We start from the raw sequence: 27,175 nt of genomic DNA, 5'->3' as shown, positions 1-27,175 counted from the left end.
CCAGCCTGGGCAACAAGAGTGAAATTCCGTCTCAAAAAAAAAGAGTAAGTCTTGAAGTCAATCACCCTGATGTTCCCCAGCCAGGTGCCCAGCCCAAACTAACTGTGGGCCCTCCCACCCCTCCTCATTGTGGACTTATTGGTGTTGCCAAGATGGCTGGGTGATGCCCTTTATCTTCAAGAGTTTTATCAGTCTGTGGCTATCAGACTGTGGTTTTCAAACCTTGCCACACATTAGAATCACCCGGGGAGCTGGGTAAAATACTAGTGCCCAAACCCCACTTCCAGAAATTCAGATTAAATTGGTTTGGGGCGGGACGTGGGCATCTGTTGTTTTTTAAGGTTTGGCAGATGAGGCTGATCGGCAGCCAGGACTAAGCCACTCATTTAGGAGACGGTCATCACCACACCCTTCTAGCTTCAGGGTGAAAAGTCCACACGGGCCCCTCTGCTCAGGTCACTTGACTGGGAAAGACCTGGACCTATCTGTTCCTTAGACAAAGCCCCACTGAGAGCCTTTTGGCACCCACCTCTGTGTCGTGGGCTTTCCCAGAAGGTGCAGCAATGGGAGCCCATCCAGGCCTGGAAAGCCAGCCTTAGTAGCCCCAGTGAGGTCTTTGCATCTCCCTCAGGCGACATGCCCTGTAGCTCCAGTGTTTGGTCTCTGTGGGCCACTGTCCTCAGCCCCTGATTTGGAGAGTGATGAATTTTGCTGGGCACTCTGGGCTCTGCACAGGGACAGTGTGGAGACACTGCTCCCAGGCCCACCAGCGGCAGTCAGCTCCTCCTGTTCATACATCCTCATGCTTGTGCCATTCAAAATCCCATGGTGCAGACAGCAGGAAGCTGCAGCCTCAGACTAGTGGTTCATACCAAGGGCTGACAGCCAAAGGCCAGCCAATAACAAATGGCCTTTGACTTTTCTGTCCCAGTGGGAAGCTTGCATGATTCCAGGGAGTTTGTTTCCCAAAAACTCTCCTTGGGAACAATTTAAAAATCCCAGAACCCAAAGAACCACAAAAGGAGAGGGATTGTCATGAAGCAATCAATAAGATCCCCAAGCTAGGGTCATTTTTATTATACATAAGCTTGTTAGCAAAAAAGAAACAGCCAGGTCGTTGCAGCTCCTGCTGGTACTCAATTACTATGGCACGAAGGGGCTTTGGACAATCGCTCACGAAGCTGGAGTCAGGCTGGTCTTGTCATTATTTCAGGCAAGTGGCTGGAGTGGGCAAGGTCACAGGCAGTTCCTCTAACTCTGGGAGAGAACTTAGGTTCTAAAAGCTGAACCCTCATTTTTCTGTGCAGGTGAGCTGCTCTGACTGGAGTATTTTGCAGTCTAATATCTAACAATGTTTAACTGGCTGAATTGAAACAGTTAGCACAACCCAAACCAAACCAAAACAATAACAAAAAAATACCCAAAGGAAGGCTGGGTGCAGTGGCTCACGCCTGTAATCCCAGCACTTTGGAAGGCCAAGGTGGGCAGATCATGAGGTCAGGAGATCGAGACCATCCTGCCTAACACAGTGAAACCCAGTCTCTACTAAAAATACATTAAAAAAAAAATTAGCCAGGCATGGTGGTGGGCGTCTGTAGTCCCTTCCAGCTACTCGGGAGGCTGAGGCAGGAGAATGGCATGAACCCAGGAGGCGGAGCTTGCAGTGAGCCAAGATCGCGCCACTGCACTCCAGCCTGGACGACAGAGCAAGATTCCGTCTCAAAAAAAAAAAAAAAAATTACCCAAAGGAACAGAAAACAAAATGTAAAACTTTGAAAACAGCTTTGGGAACAAAAGGATAAATGTGAGCACAAGTCACCTCTTTGTGGAATCAACACACTGTTTCAATGGTTTTTAGCTAAACAAAGTGTCTGAGGTGTTCAAACGAGAACGACTTCACGTTGAATGGGGGGCTGGGTAAAATAAGGCTGAGACCTACTGCGCTGCATTCCCAGGAGGTTAAACGTTGCTAGTCATGGGATGACATAGGAGGTCGGCTCAAGATACAGGTCATAAATACCTTGCTGATAAAACAGGTTGTGGTAAAGAAGCCAGCCAAAAGCACCAAAACCAACATGGCAATGAGAGTGACCTCTGGTCATCCTCATTGCTCATTATACACTAATTATAATGCATTCGCATGTTAAAAGACACTCCCACTAGCGCCATGACAGTTTACAAATGCCATGGCAATGTCAGGAAGTTACCCTATATGGTCTAAAAAGGTAAGGAACCCTTAGTTCTGGGAATTGTCATCCCTTTCCTGGAAAACTCATGAATAATCCACCCCTCGTTCAGCATATAATCAAGAAGTAACAATAAGTATCAGCAGTTGAGTAGCCATGCCGCTGCTCTGACTATGGAATAGCCATTCTTTTATTCCTTTGCTTTCTTAATAAACTTGCTTTCACTTTATGGACAGGCCCTGAATTCTTTCTCGCATGAGGTCCAATAACCCTCTCTTGGGGTCTGGATCGGGACCCTTTTCTGGTAACAAAAGCATTACAGATCTAGGGGTCAGCCAAGGCCCCTCAAGAACCACGGCTGTCCCCATAGCCTGGTGTCTGCTGTGGACATGTGTGTAGGGGAGGGTGATGGGGCTCAGGTAACTTCTCACTAGCCATGCTAACTTTAAAGGAGAAGATTGCAGCTGACCTCAAAAGCCAGCATGCCACTGTTGGCTGCACGCATCCTGCGTTTAACATGTCCAGCTCAAATCCTCTTGATGACCATATGGGGTGGACACAGGCACAAGTGAGCAGCAGAAGCTCCGAGAGCCTAGAAAACTTGTCTGATGATGCAGGGCAGGTAAGTGGGGGTCTTGGGACTGAAATTCATGTCTTCTGTTTCCACTGCCTGTGTTCCCTGCACTGGAAGTTGCCACACACTGCAGCATGCACACCTATCAGTCACTCAGGGAGCTGCAAAAATAGACTGCCAGAGCCATCCCTCTGCATCTGAGTCCATGGATGGGAGGCAGCCCTGGGTTATCTCTATTTCTCCAAGAGTGCTCTGGCTTCAACCTATTTGACAGGGACTCACAGTAAGAATCATGTTTTACTCTACTGTCCTGTAGACAACGAGGTATGCTACATCTGCAAATGTAACTAGCAAATCCATATAACTGAAAAAGTATCCCGACACCATGCAAAAACACTCCACTGTTTTCTTTGTCCTTCTATTTTATTTCATTTTTAAAATGCTGCTTGTGATCCGTGGAATCAATTGCGTGACCCACTGGTGATTGTCCGCCAGTTTGCAAACACTGACCTGGACCACTTTTAGGTCCAGGGTTGGGGTTCCTTGGCCTCTATCTCACTGTCTCCTACTGAACTCAGAAATGGATGGTTGGTAGCTTAGTCAGGGATAATGGAAATGTGGCCAGATACCCTAAGAATAATAGCAAAATGCTTTTTATTTTTCTTTCACACATAGTCTCTTACTGTGGCTCATAAAATCCCTGTAGGGCATTAACTCCATTTTTCAGGGGTGTAAACTGAGGCTCTTGGAGCAGACATGCTCTGCCCACAGTTACAGAGCAGGGTTGTGGGGAGGGAAAGCTGGAACCCAGGCTTCCCTGGCGGCGCTGACATGTGCCTCCTCTATATTGACATCTGCTTTTTGGGGATGGAAGGCAGGCATTGATTTCCACAAGTAAAATCCTGCCTTTCTACCCACCTAACCCCCCCTGCTCTTGCAGTGGCAAAAGGACTGTCCTATTTGTATTTCCACTGTTTAATATGTAAAGTAGAACGCAGCTGCTAGGGTCTCAGTCAGCTCTTGCTAACAAAATCAAATCCACCGGCTTTCTCTGGCAGCCACAGCCAGGGCATGTAATCTATGGCTGCTTAAGGGAGCAGCTTTCTGGTGAGGGGAGCAGCCTGCAGTCCTTTTTAATTGTGGATAAACCATGCACGCTGGATACTCCAGGTGGGAAGAGGAAAATCCTAGATTTGGGTATGAGACCCATGGGGATTAGTGGCAGATAAATAAAATTCTTCCCCTTCTCATATGCTAACATGTGTCAGCCATGAGCCCTCCTCCAGGGACCTTCCGAGATGAGCAGAGCCAGGGAGATTCAGAGGCAGACACACTTTAAAAAACACACGGCTACAACTCTGTGTTGTTCCAATGGATGTGAAGCATCCCTGGTCAGGAGCAATTAATTTGGATTACATAAGAGCATTACGCTGTCACTGTCCCTGAGTCCTGTACCACATCCTCCCTGCACAGATTTCTGTTGATAGTGGGGGTGGATAGGATGGCTGTTCTCTGCCCTGATACAATGGCAGGATACAGCATTAGTCAGCTCCCACTCATGGGAGGGGAGGAGTTAATCCGCCAACACTGACCGCAGATTCTGTGTGGAGAACAGTGGGAGATGCCAAAGAAATGTAAACAATGTCCCTGCCTCCGTTTCCTTTATCACGGAAAGATGGCTCTGCCTGTCTTGTTCTCTGTTGCATCACAGGCCTAGCAGGATGCCTGGCCTGCAGTAAGTGCTCAATAAATGTTTGTTGAATGAACAAATGAAAAAAGAAACTTTTGCCACTAGCAGCATTTCCCAGAGTATGTTCTGTGGAGTATTTTTTTTTTTTTTTTTTTTAAGAGACGAGGTCTTGCTGTGATGTCCAGGCTGGACACTTGAACTTCTAACTCCTGGAAGGATCACTCAAGCTCAAGTGATTCTCCCACCTCAGCCTCTGTTAGTAGCTGGGATCCCAGCCACATGCCACAGCGCCCAGCTTGTGGAGTGCTGATAGCTGTTATTTGGAAAAAAGGAGGGGGAGGGCTGCTAACGCTCCAATAAGTCTGATTGACAAAGGTTTGTTTGTTGTAGATGTTATTAGAATCTTTGATGTGCCAAAGCGCATTGTGATCTCTTAGGGGGAAGTAAATCTTTACTCAAATTCATTTCATGACAGACCTCCTTTTTCTGGATTTTTTCATAGGAATGGCATCCTTGGGAAAAAGCTGTGTCCCATCCCCTATAAACTGGGGTCCTAATGCTTGTCTCCCATCCACGCTGCATGAATCAAGGGGTTAAGGGGTAACAACAGAGCCAGGTTGAGATGAGGGGTGGAGGGTGGTGGGCTAGGCTTGCTCACTCCCTAGCCCACTGACTCCTGCCCAGACCAGCAAAATGTCCAATGACTTCATGTCATTCAATTTTGTTTGGAAAGCTCAAGAATTCTAGAAGCTGAGAACGGTGGACCCAGGGCTCAGTGTCCTGGTCTGTAATTTTTTCACATGCCTGTGTCTGGCTTCCTCATGTGCTGGGAGGTTAAGCTTGCAGCAGGCAGCCCCTATCAAGAGGCTCGGATGGGCCCTCTGGGTCAGGAAGGCCTGGCATCTCACTGAGTGGTCCTGCTGTGCAGATGATCAGAGCCCAGGCAGTTCTCGAAGGGAGAGCACTTACTCATGAGAGGTGGGCCAGGGCCACGCTGAAGCTGGCTGGCAAACGAGAGACTACTTTACCTGAACGAAGCTGAACTCCCTCCAGTTGAGCGAGTTTGCAATGGATGGCAGTGAGGTCACGGCCAGTAGGGACAGCGTGCCGAGGGCCAGCACTCCCAGGGAGAGGTAGATCTCCATCCGCCAGACCTCCTCCTCCACCCAGAGGTGGCTCTTGTTGGCCAAGACCTGACATGGATGGAAGGAAAACCATGAACACTGTGGCAAAGGCTGGTGCCCTGGGAGGGCAATGATGAAGGACACAAGAAGGACACACGGCGGGTGCTTACACTGCACCTGACATTACCTGGCTCTGTGATAAGCGTTTCTCAGGCATTAATTCATCGAATCCTCAAAACCACCCCACCAAGTAGAGATCACTATTATCCCATTTTAGAGATGGAGGAAATGAGGCACAAAGATCAAATCACTTTCCCAAGGTCACATGTAGCTAACAGATGCAGAGCTGGGATCAGGACCCACACAGTCTGGTGCCAACGACCGGGGCTCCTGGGGCTTTCACACATCCACCCTGGGGCAGCCAATCAGAACAGTCACATCAGCAGAGTAAGGAGTCAAACCAGAAATACAGCCCTTAAGCATGGCTCCGTCTCACGGTTTTCTGGCCCCAGAATCCCAGGACAGGGGACAGGAGCTCTCCTAGCTCTGAATCCCCTCAGCCAATGAGCTCACACCTTACTGGCTGCTTCCCTTCCCAGCCTGTCTCACCCTGGGCCCTCTGTCTTCCTAGACCCCCACACTGCCCCCATCACTGGCTCACACTCGGGACATACAAAGACACATGCAGACACTGAGCCCCCAACACTTCCTGACCCAAAGCTCTCAGCCTCCCCTCTTCCTACCCAGTTCTCTACTTCTGCCTGAAGCACACAGCCTTGGCTCAACTTTGCCAGGCAAGAGAGACTGACGGCCATTCACCAAGCAGTTCAGTGACCACTTACGAAGCACCTACTGTGTGCCAGGCCCTGGGCTACAGAAAATAAAGATACCTGCCCTTACCCTGCCCTCACAGAGATCTGGCCCCCACCACCAAGTTCCAGGACATATAAATTGGGGAGCCCCTATGAACCTGGAGATTTCTGACCCTTCTCTCCCCACCTTACCACTGAGCCCCCTCCTAGCCCAGCCAACACTCACTCACATAGTGCCCTCATGAAGAAGAACTTTTATCAAGGTGCAACTAGGCCAGGTAGCAGAGTTCCTGGAAGTCAAGGTGTTCTCTGTGAAACACTGCAAAATGCCGGTACTTTTATTCTATAATATCAGCAGAACAAGAAACAGTATTTCCATTAGAAGATGTGACTACACTTTAATAGGCAGCCTCTCAAAACAGAATGACTCATACAGGTTTTTTGAGAAACAATTTCAGCAGAAAAAAAAATAACATGAGCTCAGTTACCAGATAAAATATTAAAAGTGAATCCACTGGGCTGAGCCAAATGGTCGTACAGCTTATAAGAGAAAGTTTAAAGAAACAGAGAAAGTGCCATCCATTGAGCACTTTTCCTGCAATTTGTGAAAAATGATCGCCTCTGTTCTATTTTAGGACAGGCCTGGCTCACTTTGGTGACTTTAAGCCACTAAGGGACCAGGAGTCTGGGGACTCAGCCTCTTGTCCTGACCATCAGTGGCATGTGACTCTGGGAAGTCTGTCTCTGGGCCTCAGTTTCTCTACGTAGGAGGTTTGGATGAGGTCATGTCTGAAATTCTCTTATTTTGCTTGTGTGCCTGCTGTGGTTGAAGTTACCATTAGCTGGAAAGGCGTGCAGAGGGCAGAGAGGTCTCCTCCGTACCTCTGCCCGGAGAAGTCTTACTCACACCTCACAGCATGAATTGGGTAAGTCATCTCCTCGCTGGCAGTTGTTTGTTCTTTAACTCTGCTTCATTAGTCATTCCTCTCTGCGTCTCAGGAAGATCAGGCAGTTAATGTCACCAGTCAGAGTTTGGATGATTACACACACATATACCACATTGGCTTGCAAAATGTCTTGTTTTTTTCCTGTAACATTTCCAGTCTGCAGTGACGCTGGGAAGGGAGGGATGAGGTGGGCAAGGGAGCAGTGGATGGCAAAGACCCGCATGAGGACTGAACCTAAGCCAGCCTTAGGAGTCCGTGAGATTCTCAGCCAGCCTATTAAACCACAGTGCTGTGCTCAGAGCTCCCTGGTGACCAGTGGCACACATGGCTAACTGGAACACAGGTGTAACAGCTCCCCTAGTAAGTCTCTAGGTTTAGAGATGATCAAGTTCGCCACCTTGAGAAGGCCAAGGAGAGTGGTCATCAACAAGAGATGGAAAGACAGCATTCAGGTGTGGGATTTCCCTCTAGGTCGCAGGTCAGATGCTGAAGGACCAGTGAGGCTGCAGCATTAGCCCCTCTCCATGTCTTCACAGTGATTGATGGATGGGAAGAGAGTGGTACCGACCCACTGCCTGCCAGACTCAGAGGAGGAGGGGGGTGGCAGGGTGTGGAAGGGCAACCTTGGGGCATAGAGACCACAGGCCTGAATTCTGACGCCGACTCTGCCACTGGTGGGCAGTCATGAGACCCTGGACAGTCCTTTTCCTGGCTCATAGCATCATTGTATCTTGCTGTGTTACTGCAGGACTAAAAGCATTACGTTTGTGGAATGAGTAGCATGGGACAGGCACACAGTGGGCACTTAATGTAATAAATGGCTGTTGTTCTTAGTGGCAACAAGGCAGTTAGACTAGTTCTTGCTCCAAGCTCTACGTGCACTCCTCTTAAGATGCCTGATACTGGCTTTGTGGTGGCCAATTTAAAAATCACTCACTCAGTGAGCGTGCACTGTGAACCTGTGTTAGGAACCATGGACACCAAGGTGTGGAAGACCCAGTCATGGACTTCTAAGTCGGGTATGAAGTAGTGTGTAAGAAAAATAATAGAAGTATTTACAAAATACAACAGATTACAGAGGCAGGTATGGGGAAGTAAGGGGATAGTCTGGGGGAGCTTAACAGAGGTAGGGTTTTGAAGGAGGAATAGGAGTTTGCAAGCTGTCAAGGTGTCCCGGGGTAGGCATTCCAAGCCAAGTGGAATGAGCTCTGCCCATTTAGAGGACAGTATGGGACCCAAGTGTTGACACGTCACAGGAAAAGGGGAGATGAGGCTGCGGAGGGAGTCTAGCTGCATAGTGAGGGTTCTACCATTATCCCAAGGACACTGGAGTCACTGACACTTTTCAGCAGTGACACGGTCAGATGAGAGTTTCAGACCATCCTTTGCCAGCCATGTGCAGATGTAGCTTGGGGTGAAGGTAATAGGAGAACAGTGTGCAGGTTAAACATTTCTTTGATCTTGATCTTTGATTTTGATCTTGAAATGTGTATTTCCAGGGAAATACACAAGCAAATGCAAATGCCCTGTACTAATATCAGTTATTGTTGGTAATAATACTGTCTGTAAACATGGTCTCAAAGGTTTTCTCTACAGCTGGCATACACCTTTGCCTCCTAATCTGCAGACTCAGGGATGTAAGGAAATCTTGGAGGAGTTTCTTGTGCCTAGACTAATGTGCTCCCTCGACCCAAGGGCCTAGTGGGCAGTTGGGGTGGTGAGTGGCCATGTGGGGACCCTGTGGTGAGGTGCCCACGGGTTGGCGGCAGAAGCCACACATCAGGCCTGACCCACCCAGGAGGCCCTGCTGTTTGGGGCTGAAGCCAGAACGGCGGGCATGGCTTACCGCGGACCATCCAGAATCTGCTTGGGCTGCTGTGTGTCAAGCCCCTGCCTCCCTCTGACCATCCACCCCGACATACCCACATCAGCCCTGGTTTTGCCCTTAAGAACTTTGCAGAACAAGTTTAAGCCCCTTTGCGTGAGAGGCCTTTGGTGTCTCTGACTGATCTCGTCCTGTGGGAGAGATGGTTGCCTGACAACCTCACCAGGGCCTGCAGCCCTAAAGATTTTTGGGATGCGGGAAAAATTACCTTGCATGCGCCCCTCTGTGCCCTGGTATTTGCATCAGGACAGAATTGGGTTAACAGAATATCAGGGAGAGCCTTGGCAGGGCAGAGAATTTAGACAAAGGCAGTTGAAGGGTGGCAGAGGAGGGAGGGAGCAGTGGTGTGTCTTTTGCCCTGGGAGGTAGTGGGCACCGTCACCGTCTTTCCCACTGCTGCTGGAAATGCCCGCCAGCTCAGGGGAGAGGGAGTGGGCTCCTCCACACAGATCTGCCCCCTCCTGGGCAGCAACATTGTACTAGTCCCCAGGGAGCCCCGCAGAGCCTCCTGCCAAGGGGCTGGTGCTTTCTAGAAGTCAGTAAGAAAATATCATCAAAGAGCATCAAAAACATTAGCACTAGGAGAGAGCTTGATCTCCACATCAGGGCCTCGAGGACAAAAGAGGGGCAGTGACTCGCTCAAGGTCAGGACCTTTGTTCCAGTCAGCGATGCTGGAGAGCAGGAGTCCAGGCTCTGGCCTTCAGGCCTCCACACTGCCCCACACCAGCTGAGGCAAGGAGCCAGATGGTCTGTGTCTTTCCTACTCCTTTCTGTGGCCCCAGGGCCTGGCAGAGTAGGTGCTCAGTGAATGAGTGAATGAATGACCTAGTTCTGAAATCATTTACTCAATTGTGAATTTGGTTTGCTTGTAGAAAGCAGCGTGGGTATAAGCATGGATCTGGAAAACAGCTGGATCTGAATCCCAGCTCCGCTACTTACTGGCTGTGTGACTTTGGCCAAGTTACTTAACCCCTCTGTGCCTCAGATTTCTCATCTATGAAATAAGGATATAATAGCACCTGGCCTACAGGGATGAGATGGGGTTAAATGAATTCACAGTGGTGTACTCAGCTCTTAGAATGGTTCCTGGAACACAGCGAGCTCTTGTTAAGGGTTCATGACTGATTTCTTCCCTTCCTCTCATTTCCATCAAGCATCTTGCTTTTCTGCCTGAAGTCTGGGGTTCTTCCTTTGTCTTAGCAAAGTCTGAGCCCACAGATGCAATGATGCCGGTATCTGTGGGTGGCAAAGGACGAGGGCAGTCGAGTAGCTGCTGGCAGAGAAGCAGCAGCCCTGACAGTGAGTAGGGGCTGAGGTCTGTGGCTCTCAGGAGGCGCCCAGCCCTGCTTCCCAGTCCTGCCAATCCCCCATCCTCGGAGGGGATGGTCCTGTGCTAGGTGTTTAGGGGAGGGCCCAGCCTCACCAAGGTCCCTGCATCCTGAGCAGGAGCAGGAGCTTCAGGGGCTGCCAGGCTGGAATGAGGGGTGGATGAGAAGTGTTTCACCAGCACCTGGGCCGAACCCTGTTGGGTGACTAGCGTCCTGGAGTGGGCAGGACCTATCCATCAACCAACCCCGGGCTGGGCACTGGAGGTGGAATTAATTTGGAGAAAATAAAGAAAGACGGTGTTGCTTGAAGATGTGAGTTTGGGACTAAGAATCAAGCCCCATGAGCTTATGGACCAGGAGGGAGCATCAGGGGCCTGTTTCTGTGGGCACAGGTGCCAGCTGATGCCTGGGTCCCCACCTGGTGTGGCCTGAAGGCCCTTCACTTCCCAGGAATCCTGCTGGCAACCAAGCGCCATATGGATTTTCTAAATGAATGATTAATGCCACCCCCAGTAAAAAAAAACAACAACAACAGCAACAAACCCAAAGCTGGAACGCTCACTCCTGCAGCCTTCCCCATCTCAGCTGATGGCAACTCTCTCTTTCTGGTGCTCAGACCCAAACCCCAGAGTCATCCTTCATCACCCACAAAACCCTGGGCCCATTCCAGCAGCAGTTCCATGCACTCCAGCTTCACATGTGCCTTCAGGATCTCCTTGCTGCTCCACTGCTCCCACTGCCTCCAGCCTCCACTGCCTCAAATCTGGGCATATGCATTGCCTCCTCGCTGGCCCCAGCAGCTAGCTGCCTTTGACCTCCTACAGTCTGTTCTCAGCCAAAAACCAGAGAGAACCACTTAAAATGTCAGGCAGATCAACACCTATATTCAAACCTTCACCAGCTCCCTATTTCACTCAGAGCCTAAGGCTGAAGCTCTTCCTCTCAGGCCTCGCCTGCCACCCCCTCCTTGTTCAGCTCCAGCCCCATGGGCCTCCTGGCTGCTCCTCCAACGTACCAGGCACACTTCTGCCCAAGGACTATGCCCCGTGGCCTGTAACACCACCCCAGGAGGTCACCGGCCCCTCTCCCCTCCTTCCAGCTCTGCTCACATAGCACTCACTCTGCAAGGCCTCCCGGACCATCTTCAAAACTGCATCCCCACCGCCCACCCCTGCTTTTCTTTGCGCCTTAGCACTCCTGATCCTCTCAACGCCCACTATAACTCACTGCTGTATTTTGTTTAAGTCTGCCCCAACTGGGCTGTACCCATGGGGGCAGGAATTTTCATCTGCTTTGTTCACTGAAACTCAAAGTCTTGGGCAGGAGGATGTGGGTGCCGCCCCATCAGAACAGAATCTGCAGTTGGCACCCGGTAAGGCTGCACCCATGGGTATCGGCTGCACCTGGTTGGTGGAGGGCGCTGGACAAGCATGTGCTGAGTTGCCACAGGGAGGAAGGGCATGGGGTGGGTACCTGCTTGACTGCCAGGTTGACCAGGTCGTAGCGGTGGGCGCGGCGCAGTGGCAAGCAGAAGCTGTAGAGGGCGTGCAGGGCGGCGCAGAAGAAGCTGAGCAGCCCGATCTGCTTGCGGTGCTGCAGCCAGTGGTCCAGCCAGTCGGGGAAGCGCTGGTACTTGGTGCCACGCCGCAGCTGCAGGGCAGCCGCCAGCACGCCGGGCAAGTACACTAGTGACAGCAGCACATAGGCCACGCACGGCAGTGTGGTGTTGACCACGGACACGGGCAGCTTGAAGAACTTGTTCTGGCTCTCCTGCACATAGGGCTGCAGAACGTCCCGGACGAAGTTGTAGGCATAGAAGCAGATGAAGAGCCCCAGGGCCAGCAGGGTGGGCACCTTCCAGGCCGGGAGGAGGCGCAGGGGCATGGCCTCCACCTCCCGGGCTGATGCCAGGGATCCCATGTCCACGGGCATGAAGCCCATGGCGAGCGCCATCTCCGAGATAGCACGCTTGGCTTCTGGCTGGTCACTGCAGATGGGCACCTGCGGGAGAAAAGTGGGGCAGTCAGACGGGGTCACAGGCCACAGGAGTGGGCAGGGCCTCACTGAGCAGCTGAGGGAACTGAGGGCCAGAGGGGCAGGGACTTGTCCAAGTGAGCTGCCAGTCAATGGTACAGGTGGGAGCCAGTGGGGTTCTAGCTCCCAGGCCAGGGGTCTTTTCTCTGCTGCCCAGGCCTCCCAGCCTCTGGCCCAGCTGCCCAGCCAGGCCAACTACTCAAGGAGGGAAGCTGCCAACAGTAAGCGTCTTGCCCATCTCATGGACATCAGCAGCCACAAGCAAAATGCTCATCCAGGTAGTCCCCATGGGCCCCCGACATGGCTGTCTCCGAGCCTGTGGCCTGCCCTGGGAGACACTCAGCAAAAGAGTTTTGCATATGGTACAGAATGGGCAACTGTGGCTGCAGCTCCATCCCTCAGTTCAGAATCGCCCCCCTTGATGATGTCCCTCGGCTCAGCAGAGCCCTCACCAGCACATAAGGCCTTCTACAAGCCAGCTGCAGCCTGCCCTCTCTGCCTTGAAGCCCACTGCTCTGACCCACGAGGTCCCCCTGCAGGCACATTGGAGTCTTCAGATCCCAAGGCACCCCGTGGGCCTTGTTGACACTGCATTGGTCAGTCTAGTCTTGAAACACAGACTGAACACCTACTCTATGCTGAGCTTTACATATATGATCTCTCAGCCTTGCCATGAGCCCACAGGTAGGTACTATTGTCTTCATTTTTCAGGTGAGAAAACTGAGGTCTAGGAGCATTGTTTCTTATCTCTGTGCCTTTTCAGATTGTTCCCTCAGACTGGAATGCACTCCCTGCTCCCTGAGCCCGGCAGCATGAGGTGGGCCCAGGTCAAAGCCCTCCTCCAAGTCTTCTCCAGCCAGCTTGCTTGCTCTGTTCCCTCCAGGCCATGCACCCAACACTCTCCACTGTTCCTCCTGGTCCATACCTGGGAGTCCCATAATGCAGCCTGCATTTAAGGTGCTGTAGTCAGGTATGGCTGGGCACCTTTAAACTGTCCTACAGAGCCTGGCACCTGGGCTCGACTCACTGGTGGAAGTTCTCACACACGGAGTCTGGCATTCTTTCGCCAAGAAAATGCATTAAAAACCAAGGTGGCATTAAAAACCACTTTGTCTTGGTAAGAGCGCCTCGTGGCAAGAAATGTACGCAGCTCTAGCTGTTCCGTGGAGCCATTATCTAGCCCCAGAAAAACCTGCTGTTGACTTTTCTGAGAAATCAGTTCTTGGAAGCCCTTAGAATAAATAAGATAAAATTTGAGACATGCCTGCCTTCCTCAGGGCCCAGTACATAAGTGCATTACTTTCCTCCTTCTGAGTCCAATTCTAAAAGCCAAGTTTCTCTCCTTCTTGGCTCCAAATAGCAAAAAGCCATCAACCTTTTCCTCCTTGCCCTCTAGGAAACCCTGTTACCATAGCAGAAAGAACATGGGTTTCAGATCCACAGCAACTGGGTTCAAATCCCAACTTACCAGGTGTGGGATTTTGAGTAAGATCATTAATATCTTTAAGCCTTAATTTCCTGTTCTGTAAAATGGAATTTTGCAGTGATGCAAGATTAGCTATGATAATATACCAAAAAAGCCTGGCATGCTGGCAGCACTCAATGAAAATTAGCCATTTATATTTATCGTTATGATGGATATTATTCCCCCAGAACCTACCTGCCTGTTACCATCCCTCGGGCCAGCCTGCAGGGTCCAGGCGGAGATGACATTGAAGGCCTTGACCACTGTGCAGGTGGGGAAGAGGGAGGCCAGGTACTCAGCATTGGACTCACGATGCTGAAGGTGCTCTTGCTCTGTAGGGTTGCTCACATCCACCAGGATCTTACCCGCCAGCTGGTCACTGAGACTGCACAGTGAAGAGTAGTGCTCCCGGAACACAGCCACAAAGATGACCTCCGGGGAGCTCGCTGCCTCCTCCTGGAAAGTCACTTGGGCCGCTGAGGGGAACAGCCCGGCTGTGCGTTTGGGGTTGCGGCTCCCCACCACCACTTTGAAGCCAGAGCCCACCAGGCGTGTGGCCAGGGAGCGGGCAAAGTCCCCGCTACCCAGGATGCCCACTTTGGGGGCCTCATCGGGGACCTTGGCAAGGCTGCTGTCGCTGTCCACCAGGTGGAGGCTGATCAGTGGCTTGTCCATCTCTTCTGGCATTTTGGTGGCTGCAAGGGAAGTCAGGAACCTGGTCAGTGGAGGGCTCCTGGACTGCCGCTTCTGCCACCTCCCTCCTCTTATACATCGTAACTACACGGCAGTCAGACATTCACCCAGCAGGTGTTCACCGAGTGCTACCACGTGTCAGCACCGGGGGAACAAGCTGAGCACAACACAGCCCCTTCCCTGGGGAGAGCTCAGACTCAGGAAGAGCAGGGAGGACTTCTGCCCTCCACCCTTTTTCCCTCCTGCTGAATTATTTCCTTGGGAAAAACTGGCAGAGTGAGAGTGCTGGGAAAGGGGACTCTGGAATTTCCACGACCAATGTGATGCAGTGCCATACTTCTTTTCAAAAGGATTAGGCAATGGACAATGTCACTAGGCAGGAGTGACCATCTAACCCCAACCTCACCATCGCTGGGTGTTTGATGACCAGGAAGGGTGGGCATGTCCCTATGCTTGTCTACATTTTGCATCTTGGAGCAGTTCTTCTTATGCTCTCCCTGAAGTGTGGTGAACAGCTTGGGGGCAGGACCACATCTCATCTGACCTTGGACCTCACTGTGTATCATAGCCTGGCATGGAGGCAGTGCTCAGTGTTTGCTGAATGAATGAATGAACACCAAACCCTGATCTCTGAGGGCAGGACTGAGAGACAAGTGAATGGACCCCAAAGATAGAGTGGGTGCCCTGCGATCTTCTTTGCTGGGCCCAAGATACGAGTGGATGTGGAGGAAACCCTGAACTCAGGCCGGCAGTCTACAGTAAACATGGATGGAAAAATTATTATATATTAATTGTCACCAACTTCTAACTAAAATTTGCTATTTCCTTTAAGTACGAAGGTAGGCAACATAATTTTTCATTAATACTGACCAAGATCATATCATAAATTTACCTGTAAATAATTTATCCTAATACTATTTAAATTGAGCACAAATTTAAAACTATGCTAGCCAGGTGTAGTGGCTCACACCTTAATCTTAGCACTTTAGGAGGTCAAGGCAGGAGAATCACTTGAGGTCAGGAGTTCAAGACCAGCCTGGGACACACAGGGAGGGCCCATCTCTTAAAAAAAAAAAAAAAAAAAATTAGCCAGGCACAGTGGCACACGCCTGTCATCCCAGCTACTCAGGACACTGAGGCAGGAGGATTGCTTGAGCCCAGAAGTTGAAGACTGAAGTGATTGCACCACTGAACTCCAGTTTGTGTGACAGAGCAAGACTGTCTCAAAATAATAATAATAATAATAATAAAAAAGTAAAAATAAAATTATGGTAGACATTAGATCTGCCACTAGAGCTTGTCATTTAAAGTGCTAATAAAGAAGCATGCATACTGCTACTGTAGTCTTTTAAAAAATATTTTCACGGTGTTTCCATATAATATGTTTCATTTGTAACCCTAAACTATTTTATTTGGTGCATGTAAGAACATTATTCTGAGCAGAAGTCCACAAGCTTCACTAGCCTACAGTTCCACAGGGCTCAAGAACCCCTGCCCTGACGCAGCAGAGCAGCTGGGGTGGCTTTCAACACCCTGCATGGGCGTCTGCCTCTTACCACCTTTCCACGACACTATCCTGGAACCTCTGGACACCTGACCAGGTGAGGGAGTGGGTCCGGGGACTGACACAAAGATGGGCCAGGGGGACCAGGAGGCTGGGCCTGGCTCTGCTATGAAGCAGCTGTGTGTCTTCAGACAAGTCTCTGTGCCTCCCTGGGCCCCAGCTTCCATCTTTGTCAATGGAGATCACAATCTCTGCTCTCAGGTGACAAATAATGCAATCTTAAGAGGTTTTCAAAACTGTGATTGTTCCTTTTACAAGGCAGCAGCAGCAGCAGCAGCTCCTATTAATGGATGCCCACCATATACCCATTGCTGCTGTCAGGCCTTTCCTCGGGTGATGGGCCTCCGGTCCTCACAAGAACCCCAGGAAGTAGATTCAGTTATCATTCTCACTTTACAGAGGAGGGAACTGAGGCTCAGGGAGGCTCAGGAACTTGTTTCAGGCAGCACAAATAATTGAGGGGAGGAAGAGCACGAGGCAAGTCTGTCTGCCTTGGCAGTCAGAGCTTCACTCCGTCTTACTGCCCAGACAGAGAACAACGAGCTTTCCAGAGATGTCCCAGACAGCTGCAGAGCTGGGACCACACTGGCTGGGACGAGAGGCCAGGTGGGTGGAAGGGGGTGCATTCTCAATGTCAAGAGTCAGGGGACATGTGTTCCTGTCCTGCCTCTGCCAGCGTGGGAAACTCCCTTGGCCTCTTGTGCATCTTTAACGTGGTTTTGAACCATGGCCCTGCCTGTCACAGGATAGCAGGGATTGGCTGAGCTGAGACACTGACGGGTTGCTTTTGTGGGGATCATGCTTTCCGAGTCCACAGATGGGGGTGGCACACCTGCACAGACATGCAGGCACCTGCCAAGACACTCACGCCGGGCACAGCCACCCTGAGAATAGGAGACAGTATTTTCTGCCTGGTTCTGGGAGCGTTTCCTGGGTGGTGGGCTACATTTTGTAGGTGACAACGGGCCTCCTGACCCATCCTATAGTGAGTCCACGGCAGGCGGGTCCGCACCAGGCCCCTACTCAAGGCTGCTCGGTCCAGGAGCCAGGCTCTGGAGCCAGACCACCTGGATTCTGCTCCTGACTCTGCCTCATGTTAACTGTGTGACCATGGACCTATCTGTGTCTCAGTTTTCTCAGCTATAAAAGGGAGACCATCGCAGCACTTCCCTTATGGGCAGGTTGTAGGAGTAAATAAGTCAATTGTGTAAAGCACTTAGAACAGTGCTGGGCACATCATAAGCAACCAGCAAATGGCATTCAGTAATCACTAAGCAAACACTGGCTGCCAACAGAAACGAAGCTCCGTGCCAGCAGCAGGGCCCAGGCGGAGGGAGGGCAGAAGACCCTGCGGGCACCCCTTCGGCGCCGGGGAAGGAGGATGAAGAGCTGGGTGACAGTTATGTCAGCCCAGGAGCCTTGCAGATGGCCTCAGGGCTCACAGGCCAGCATCTGCAATTTGGGCTGAGGTGAATTCAAATCCCTCTTCTCCTGTGGTCGGGAGGGCCAAGCCTCCTCTTGGGGTCAGTCAAGGCTGGGACAGATACACCCAGGCCTGTCCCCAACCACAGGGAGACACAAGCCCCGGGGAGTTTTGCCCTGATGGGGAGGAAGAGTAGCCACCCTGAGGCCTCCAGACCATCTTTCCAACATTTGCTAATGATTTGGATGATCCTAAGTAGGACCCCTCTGGACGGAAGCCTCTCCTCTGTCTCTGCCCTCTCTCTCCCCGCTCCCTCCCATTTCCTGAGTGACTTTGTGCTGAACATTCCTAAGCATATAAAGATGAGTGAGAAGCGGTCCCCACCCTGAGGGCTTATGATCTAGTGTGTGTTGGGGGAAAGGGGGCTTGAATAAGACCCGCCGCCAGTGACTGGACATGGGCAGCTAGAGACAGAGCTCAGGAATGGCACAGGCATGGCCCGGACTCTTCTCCAGGGGGCAGCCGAAGGGGAAGCCAGGGCAGCTTCATGCAGACATGCATCTGAGGATCCCTGAAAAACCCTGAATGATTCACCTCAAAACAAAACTGAACCAGCCCAAAGTGAAGCAAGGCAAGAAGATCCAGATTTTGAGTCCTGTCTTTGTTGAACCCCAGACCTAATCACAGATGGGAAGGGATTGCTGGGGCTGGGCCTTGAGGGTGTTGCTCAGAGCCTGACTCGGTGTCTGCTCCCTTCCAGGGAGCTGATATGGAAGCCGCTGCAGCCGAGGGGAGCTGGTCCCACCTCTGCCCCTAACTGGTGCTGGGACATAGAAGGTCCCTGGGCCTCTCTGGGTGGTTTCTCTAACAGCAGCTGCTGTACCAACTCAGCTCCAAGCCCCTTTCAGCCCCAGCAGTCTAGGGAACTATGAAAAGTCCTAGACTTATGGTCCTAAGGGGCCCTGCTTTTCAGCCATAGGATAAATGCAAACTAAAAGTTAAGCACCTCTAAAGCTTCTCTTGCCACCAAAATGCAGTCTGCGACAGGAAACGCCAGGTTGTAATGCTGCCTCGTACTACTCCCTAGGCGGCCTCTTCCTTGACCTTTCTGATGCAAGGACAGAGCCACTTGGCTAGGAGGAGTCAGGCAGGTGGGCTGTGGGTGGGGCTGCTGGGGAGAAATCATGGCCTTGCACACCATTCAGTAGCTGGGTGCCTTTGGGTGAGTTACATAGCTTCTCTGTGCCTTAGTTCCCTCACCTTTAAAACGGGAACACTAATTATACCTCTCTAAAAGCTGTTTGAGGATGAAATGAGTTAATATGTGTAAAAGCTCAGAGCTCATTTCTGACTGGTTGTATGTGCACTTGTGTTTCCTAACCTTGTATGCATGTGTGTGTTTGTGTGTGTGCACGTGTCCTATTTTTGTGTGCATGTGTGTTGTGTGTACTCTTCTCTAACTTCTTCACTGACAGTGACCATGTTCAACTCTTCTGCCCCCTCCTGATGCTCAGCATGAACCCTCCTGCTGAAGGCTGGCAGGGGTTGGGGGCAGGACAGGTGGTACATGTCCTGGAAGTCCCAGAGGCCTGTCCCTGCGGCCTGAGGTGAGGGTGTGACTAACCCTGTCTGGGCCCTGGTTCCCTGAGGGTTCTATTTATAGAAGTGGAGAGGGAGCAGACGGGATCAGATTGCAGCTCTGTGGGCCAAGGCCTGTCTCCTGCACATAGAGCTGCCCACCTCTCCTCCCAAGCTGTGGACAGAACTGCCACGGAGGATCGGGTGTCCTGGTCCCCTCTGGGTCTCTGCCCAGGCTTGTCTGTCCCCTCCTTCTTCCCAGCAGGGCTACAGCCTGTGTTTATGGCTGGGAGCCACGCCTGGCCCATGGGCCTGCCTGCCAGCTCCTGTCTGCTCTTGCGCAGGCCACTAATGGTTGGTGGCATGACATCCACAGCCCCGTGGCCTCTTCTTCATGGACACCGATCACCTTTCAGACATGAGTGGCCAGGGCAGGCTGTGGCCACAGAGGGTTTGCTGTGAGGTCAGTATGGATTGAGGTGCTGGGGCCACTGGCAATCAGAGGCTGGCTGTGGCACCCTGCAGCCAGATGGAGGAGGGGTGGCCTGCAGGCCAAGAACGGGGCGCCTCCCATGCCTCCCATGTGGGGACTGACTGAACAAGGAGAGAGAAAATAACCCAGTTCTTGTCCTCAAGTAGCCCACAGTTATCTTCAATTTTTAAAAAATTTTTGTTTATTTATTATTTATTCATTGAGACGGAGTCTCGCTCTGTCGCTAGGCTGGAGTGCAGTGGCGCGATCTCGACTCACTGCTACCTCTGCCTCCCAGGTTCCAGCAGTTCTCCTGTCTCAGACTTCTGAGTCTGAGTAGCTGGGACTACAGGCGTGTGCTACCACGTCCGGCTGCTTATTTTCAATTAAAAAAATTTTTTTTATCTGGTCAGTAAAATTACATTTGGGGGCACATGTTCCTATCACATTTGGGGGCTCTATTTCTTTATAAGTAAAATACATTTAAAATGTACACTTATGCAGCAGTGCCCTATAATGTATGTGGTATAAGTAATATGTAAACAAATGTAGGTGCAAGGGAGGCTCTGTATGTCCTCCCTGCTCCCAGGGAATGAGCCTTAACAAGCCCTGAGGAAGTGCACACACACCCTGGAGACCTTTGCCCCATGGGAGAGCCAGGCAGTGGACTAAAGTGTTCAAGGTCTCCTGACAAGGGCACTGACTTCGGACAGCAGGGACTGGGAGGATTCCTGCGGGAGGTGGGCCTGAGCTGAGCTTTGACGAATTGAGAGTGAGCCCAAGAAAAGCACTTCAGAAAGAGGGGCCTGCATTGAACAAAGGTGGCCCAAGACAGCCCAGAGTGCAAGGATCCATCAACAGTGCATGTCCCTGGGTGAACGAGTATGTGCCCACAGCCGGCACCAGGGCTCAGCAAGCCACAAGTGAAAACATAAATTCTTGCACACAGCCTGGCCAACATGGTGATACCCCATCTCTACTAAAAATACAAAAATTACCTGGGTGTGGTGGCGGGCGCCTGTAATCCCAGCTACTCCGGAGGCTGAAGCAGGAGAATCGCTTGAACCTCGGAGGCGGAGGTTGCAGTGAGCGGAGATCAAGCCACTGCACTCCAGCCTGGGCGACAGAGTGAGACTCCGTCTCAAACAAAAAAACAAACGAACAAAAACAAAAAACAAATTTTTGCACAGAACTCTTTTCTAGACTGAAAACGTGTAGAGAGGGAAAGAGGAAGGACCTGGATCTGGGGTCTACCCTGAGTATCTTCTCACTGGGAGGTACTGGACACGTCGGTCCTATCTCTAACCTGTTTCCTCATGTGTAAAATGAAAATACCGATTTTCCCTCAAGGGCAGGAAGTAGCCAAGGGCCATATACACCTGGGGCATTGCTCTGTGGCTGGGATGTTTCTGGGAGTTCTTCCCCTGTGGTCTTTTTTTCATGTGCTCATTGTCCACCCCCCGCCCCCACTTCCCTGAGCTTTGGGAGGGCAAGATTGCTGTGTTTTGTTCCACATGCACCCAGAACCCTGCACCATGCCTGGCACACTGTAGAGGTTCTGTGCCTCTCTCTGCCTGACTGCACACACCACTGGAGCCTACGTAGCCTCTGGGGGCAGAAATCCTTCCAAAATGCAGTACAAAATCAGATCCTCATCCAGCACCCCGGGGATCACCCCAGCATGCCTGGGGTTCATTTTCAGTTTTCACAGAGCCTTTGTATGAGCTCCGCCTCTTCTCTCATCCTCAGGACTTTGTGGGCACTGTCTGTCTCCTGCTTGCCTCTTAAAGCCCCCCAGGTCCTGCTAATTCGCTGCTGATGAAATCGAAAGAGCACAACATCGAGAAAGTGAAAAGCCAACTCAGAATGGAGAAAAGTTTGGCAAATCATATAACTGATAAGGGGACCTGTTTCTAAATCTCTGAAGAACTCTTACACCTCGGTATTAAAAAGACAAACAACCTGCATAAAGTGGGCAAAAGACTGGAAAAGACACTTCTCCAAGAAAGATACACAAATGCACATGAAAAGATGTTCAGCATCATTACCCCTCTGGGAAATGCAAATGAAAACCACAATGAGATACCACTTCACACCCACTAGGATGGCTACAATGATATATTTTTTTAAAAGACAGGGAGGATGTGGAGAAATCAGAACCCTCCTACACTGCTGCTGGGATTGTAAAATGGTGCAGGCACCGTGGAGAACAGCCTGGGAATTCTTCAAAATGTTAAACAGAGTTTCTATATGACCCAGCAACTCCACTCCTAGCTATGTATCCAAGAGAAGGAAAAACGTATGTCCACACAAAAGTATTTTCACCCATTATTCATAATACCCAAAAAGTGGAAACAATTCAAACGTCCATCAACTGAGGAATGGTTAAACAAAATGTGGCCTATCCATCCGGTGGGTTAATATTCAGCCATAAAGAAAAACTAAGTACGCATCCATGCTCCAACAGGGATGAACCTTGAAAGCATTATGCTAAGTGAAAGAAGCTAGTTGCAAAAGGCCAGACATTACCTAATTACACTTATATAAATGTCTAGAATAAGCAAATCAATAGAGACAGAAAGTAGATGAGTGGTTGCCAGAATGGGGGATTTGGAGAAAATGGGGAGTGACTGCTCACAGGTACACAGTTTCTTTTTGGGGTGATAGAAATATTCTACAATTGATTATAGTGATGATTACACAACTCTGAATACACTAAAATCATTGAATTGTTTTATTTACTTTTTAAATAACTTTAATGAGCTATACCTCACATTACCATGCAACTCACCATTTGAATGGGTGAATTGCATGGTAATGTGAGGTATAGCTCAATAAAGTTATTTAAAAAGTTGTTACTTAAAATAAAAAAGGAAGTTGAGATAAGGCAGACCGCTACTAGTGTGTGTAAACCAAGAGTAAACATGTTTTGGAGAGCTTAAGCACGCTCCATGAGCCTAAGTCATTGGATGGATTTTGTAACACCAATATTGGTGGCTGCTGTGGTTTGGAGGCTTGTCCCCCCAAAACCTCATGTTGAAATCTGATCTCCAATACTGGAGGTGCACCTAATAAGAGGTGTTTGGGTCATGGAGGTGGATTCCCTCCCTGGCTGGGGGGCGGGCAGAGGAGCAAGTAAGTTCCCTGTTAGTTCTCACTGTATTAGTTTCCTTGAGAGCAGCTTGTTAAAAAGAGTCTGACACCTCCCTCCCCTCTCTCTCTTACTTCCTTTCTCCCCAGGTGATCTCTGCACACATGTTGCAGATGAGGAAATGGGACTCAGGAAGGTGAAGTGACTTGGCCGGGCCACCAGCTAGCAAGTGGTCAGGTGGGATATGAATCCACTCCTCTGCTGGGCCCTTGCTGGCTGACCTTGCAGGTTACTAAAGTGACCGATACTAAATAAATCCAGAGCATTCAAATGTTTGTCTTCCTTTTGAAAAAAACCTTTTCTCTTTACAAATTCCCCAGCCTCAGGTATTCCTTTATAGCAACACAAAGACCACACTAACACAGTGGCTCTGCAACCTTCTGAAGTTATGTCCTATTTGTTTTCCACATAATTGAGGTTCCTAAGCCCCATGACCTCTGGACAAGTGAGGCTTATATAATCAGTACCATTACCTGTTGTTGTCGTAAAAATGGTGCCTTGGGCTAAACTGTCCTCTTGGCCTTTGCTCACACAGCTACTTCTCTGCCATCCATGCAAGCAGAGAGCCATTCCAGGGCCCAGGGGATGATGTGTGTGTGCCAAGTGCTGGGGTCTGAGGTCCACCCCACCAGCTCCCAGGTCAGTGAACAGGGCAGATGTGTTCCAGGGGGAGTGGGGGAGGCACCGTCTGCTACTCACCCACATGGCTGAGGGTTTACAGAAGGATGTGCAGGTGGAAACATGCACACAGCTGCAAATCTGCTAAGTGGGGCATTAGATCCCTCTTCCTCCTAAAATCATCCCTTCCTTAACCAGGTAGAGGATCATTTCAGCCCCTGGGACTCTCTAAATAACACAGCTGAAGCCACAATTGGTCACTGAGAGCTTCCCTAGCCAGGCCAGGCCACTCCCCGTGATGTAACCAACAGGACTTGGGCTCGGGAAAACGTTAGAACACTCTGGATTTATTCAGGATCAGTCACCTTAGTAAACTGCAAGGTCAGCCAGCAAGGGCCCAGCAGAGGGATGGATTTTCATATCCCACCTGACCACTTGCTAGCTGGTGGCCCGGCCAAGTCACTTCACCTTCCTGAGCCCCATTTCCTCATCTGCACTATGGGGTGATGTTCCTCACTTTAATGAGGTGTAGTAAGGATTATATGAGACAAATAAAGTGCTATGCTCTGGGCCTGTTAAATTTACTCATTTTTTATTTTATTCCTCTCTGGGATATTTTGTAATATTTTTTTGTCTGGGTAAGGCAGAAATAGATGCACCCAAATCAATACACGGTGTTCTCTGCCTAATGGAAAAATTTACTTTAAAATCTTCTTAAAATGTGCTCTAAGATAATGGCCTGGAGGTACATGCCCATTTCTCCCCAAGACAATTGGAGGAAAAGACCTGCTGCTATTTGGGACTCGGGAGTAGGAAGAAGAAGTGGGAAGAGCAGAGCAGGAGATCTGGGGTGGAGGGAAGAGTAGGAGGGCCTGCTGCTCAGGGCCACAGCCCTGGTGGCTGGGCACTGGGGCACTGGGGTCAGCACTGGCCTCCTTGAGCCCTCTAGGGGATGCTGGTCCCAACATATGGCTCCCTGCCAGGGACAGTCATACCACTGGGGTCTCCAGGCCACTTACCCTTACAAGGATCAAGCCCACACCAACTGCTCCTCTGCCTCCATGGCCCTCCAGAGCAAGACATCTCACTGGACAGTACTGTTTTCTTTCCTGTCTGTCTTCTCCCCAACTCCAATCTCCTCAAGGTGAGAACTAAGTAAAACTCACTTTTGCAAACCCCAGCACTTAGGACACATCAGGTCAAACTTGAGCTGCATCAGGGTCACCTGGAGGACTGATGAAAACATATTGCTGGGCTCCACATCCAGAATTGCTGGTGCTGCTGGTGTGGGGACCACACTTTGAAAACTACTGCAGTAGGTGCTCAGGAAAGGGCTGTGGAAGGGGTGAATGAACTAACCACTCACTTGCATGCAAGAGCAACTCAGTTTTGACTTTTTTTCCCCTGGGTCTTTACAGTTGGCCCAGCTCCCAGCCCACTTGGTCCAGAAAGTCCTCCCTGCTCACAGGGTCTTCGCGTATCCATGCTGTCTCTGAGCTCCTCTAGGTCTTGAGGGTCACATGTATATGCCCTGTCCCTACACACCCCTTGGCTGCCCAGAGCTGGGTCTCTCAGGTGAGAAGAAGGCGATCAGAGTCATCGTGGCATTGTTAGCTGAGTCAATAAAACAAACCCCATGTGGACCACTCCCTGGCTACATGTGGGTCATTAGGCCCACTGCGGGCCTGGGAGAGGAGCAGTTCTAGGGGACCATAAAGATCTTGGGGATCCAGGAGCCCCCTAACACCCTGACTGGGAGGATATTCCCAGAGGACAGAGTTTCCTGGCTGACCAAGAATCCAGATGGCCTGTCTGCCATCCAGGAATCTCTCACTAGCGTGCTTTGACAGCCCAGCCTGGGAGAACTGCTCACTGGGACAGTTCATTACTACCCATTGCCAGCGTATGGGAAGGATGATGGTCAGTGCTGGTTGGGAAGGGGAAGAGGAAAGCCCGTCAGTCAGCACCCAGGCCAGGGGCTTGAAGCAGCGGAGCGGGGGGTGGGGCATGCTCAAGCCCTAGGGTCCCTATGCTGCACAACTTTAGGAGGTGCCATTTACATAGTAATCCCTGTGGAGAGCACCCTCTGGAGGTGTGCATTGCACAGCCTCTGCAGTTTTATGCAATGGTTCGTCCTGCCAAACCTCCTCTGAGAAATTCTCTTATTCGTTATTCCCAGAGTACCTGCTGTGTACCCAGCATGGAGCAAGGCACTGGGGCCATGCAGGTGGCCAAAGATGACCTGCCCTCTTAAGGCTTTTAGGAGAAAGGCCAGCTACACAATGCAGGAAGGAGCAAAGTGCTGGAATGAGGGGATGACCGGGCGCTACGGAGCCGGGGAGGAGGGCTTTACTTTGCTCAGGGAGGCTGGAGAGCTGGCTTGTGGGGGCAGCCAGCTCCCTACGGGCCGGTTAATCCAGCCAGGTTGGAGGCCATCAGGCAGTGGCAGCTGAATCTGCAGCCTCAGCATCTGGAGCTGGGTGGTTTCTTGCTTTCCAGGGAGACCTGGAGCTACACAAACCCTGGGACTGGTGGGTCTTGTGGGCTGTGGCTGTCCCCACCCCTCCCCTTGTTATGGCACAGGATTTGCTGAATCAGGGATGGGCCTCATCCCTGCTCCTGGGCAGGGCGAGCCGTTGGGGTAAGGAAAGGGCAGAGTTAGCCAAGACACACAGAGGCAGCTCAGCGTGTCTGCCATGGAGCTCGGCCTGCCTCACATCACCTGATTTTTCGGCTTAGGGATGCATGCCTTATCCTGGTTTGTCCAGCTGTTGCACTGCCTTTTTCTGGAAGCCTCTGAGGGGCCCTCCCCTGCCCCTCAGTGGCCTCTTTCTTTGGATTCCCAGGGATACTGGAAATCAGCCTCCACCCTCTAACCGCTCTGCATGGAAGAGTCATGCAACCACTTCCCAACCACCTGCCATGGGCCAGCTCTAACTTTTGCAAGAGCTCTGACTTTTGCAACAGCTTTGATGTTCGCCGGAGTCCCAAGAGCTCAAAAGGCTGGTCCAGGCAGCCCGGGAGCAGTTCCTGGCTTCCACCTGGGCCTAGGACAGGGAGGACTTCATGCTCTGAGACTAACTCTGCACCTTTTGTCACATTAACATTGGAGGCACACACTGGTTCTCTTGTCTGTCACCTCATTGGATGGGGGCCAATAAAACTCATTTCTGTGCCTCTGACGCCTACCGGGGCCTGGCACATAGTAAGTACTCAATACATTTTTGTGGTTTGAATGATTTAAGGACTAGATTCTGAGGGGAGTATTTGTGAGTTGGGAGGGGAGTATTTGTGAGTCATAGCTGTTCTCCCCAGAACCTAGCTGGGGCTCTCTTGTACTCAGTGGTGATGAAATAATAATACTATGAGTTTCTAATCCCTTCTGCAGCTTGGTGACATTGTTAGACCTGGCCAAGCATTTTGCTATTTGATAAACTTAGTAACACTGAGGACTTATGCAAAGATGAATTTAAACACTGGAAATAAATATTAACAAAGAGACTGCTGCAGATCTGGTCAAAGTGAAAATCAAACACCAGATCTAAGGTGCACTGAGGTGCAGCCTGGTATGGGGGTACTCATGGAAGAAGGCTTCAGAGATGCCGAGTCAATGGCTTCAGGGTTTTTGGA

The 27,175-nt window shown here is 50.8% G+C and overlaps 1 protein-coding gene across 1 annotated transcript in view; it reads right to left on the bottom strand.

Moving 5' to 3' along the window:
• The window catches only part of STEAP3 (STEAP3 metalloreductase), a 41,778-nt gene that overhangs the window by 5,299 nt on the left and 9,304 nt on the right, over positions 1-27,175 (bottom strand). Inside the window, exons 2-4 of the mRNA XM_032145773.2 lie at positions 14,242-14,741; positions 12,021-12,548; positions 5,479-5,643 (exon numbers count right to left, since the gene is read on the bottom strand). Of these exons, the coding sequence (XP_032001664.1) occupies positions 5,479-5,643; positions 12,021-12,548; positions 14,242-14,733 (1,185 nt within the window). The 5' untranslated portion in view covers positions 14,734-14,741. The remainder of the gene's footprint in view (positions 1-5,478; positions 5,644-12,020; positions 12,549-14,241; positions 14,742-27,175) is intronic.

This window comes from Hylobates moloch, unplaced genomic scaffold, assembly GCF_009828535.3.
Source record: "Hylobates moloch isolate HMO894 unplaced genomic scaffold, HMol_V3 SCAFFOLD_24, whole genome shotgun sequence".
NCBI lineage: Eukaryota > Metazoa > Chordata > Mammalia > Primates > Hylobatidae > Hylobates > Hylobates moloch.
The sequence above is the reverse complement of the archived record's forward strand: the minus strand, read 5'-3'. Positions and strand labels throughout refer to the sequence as shown.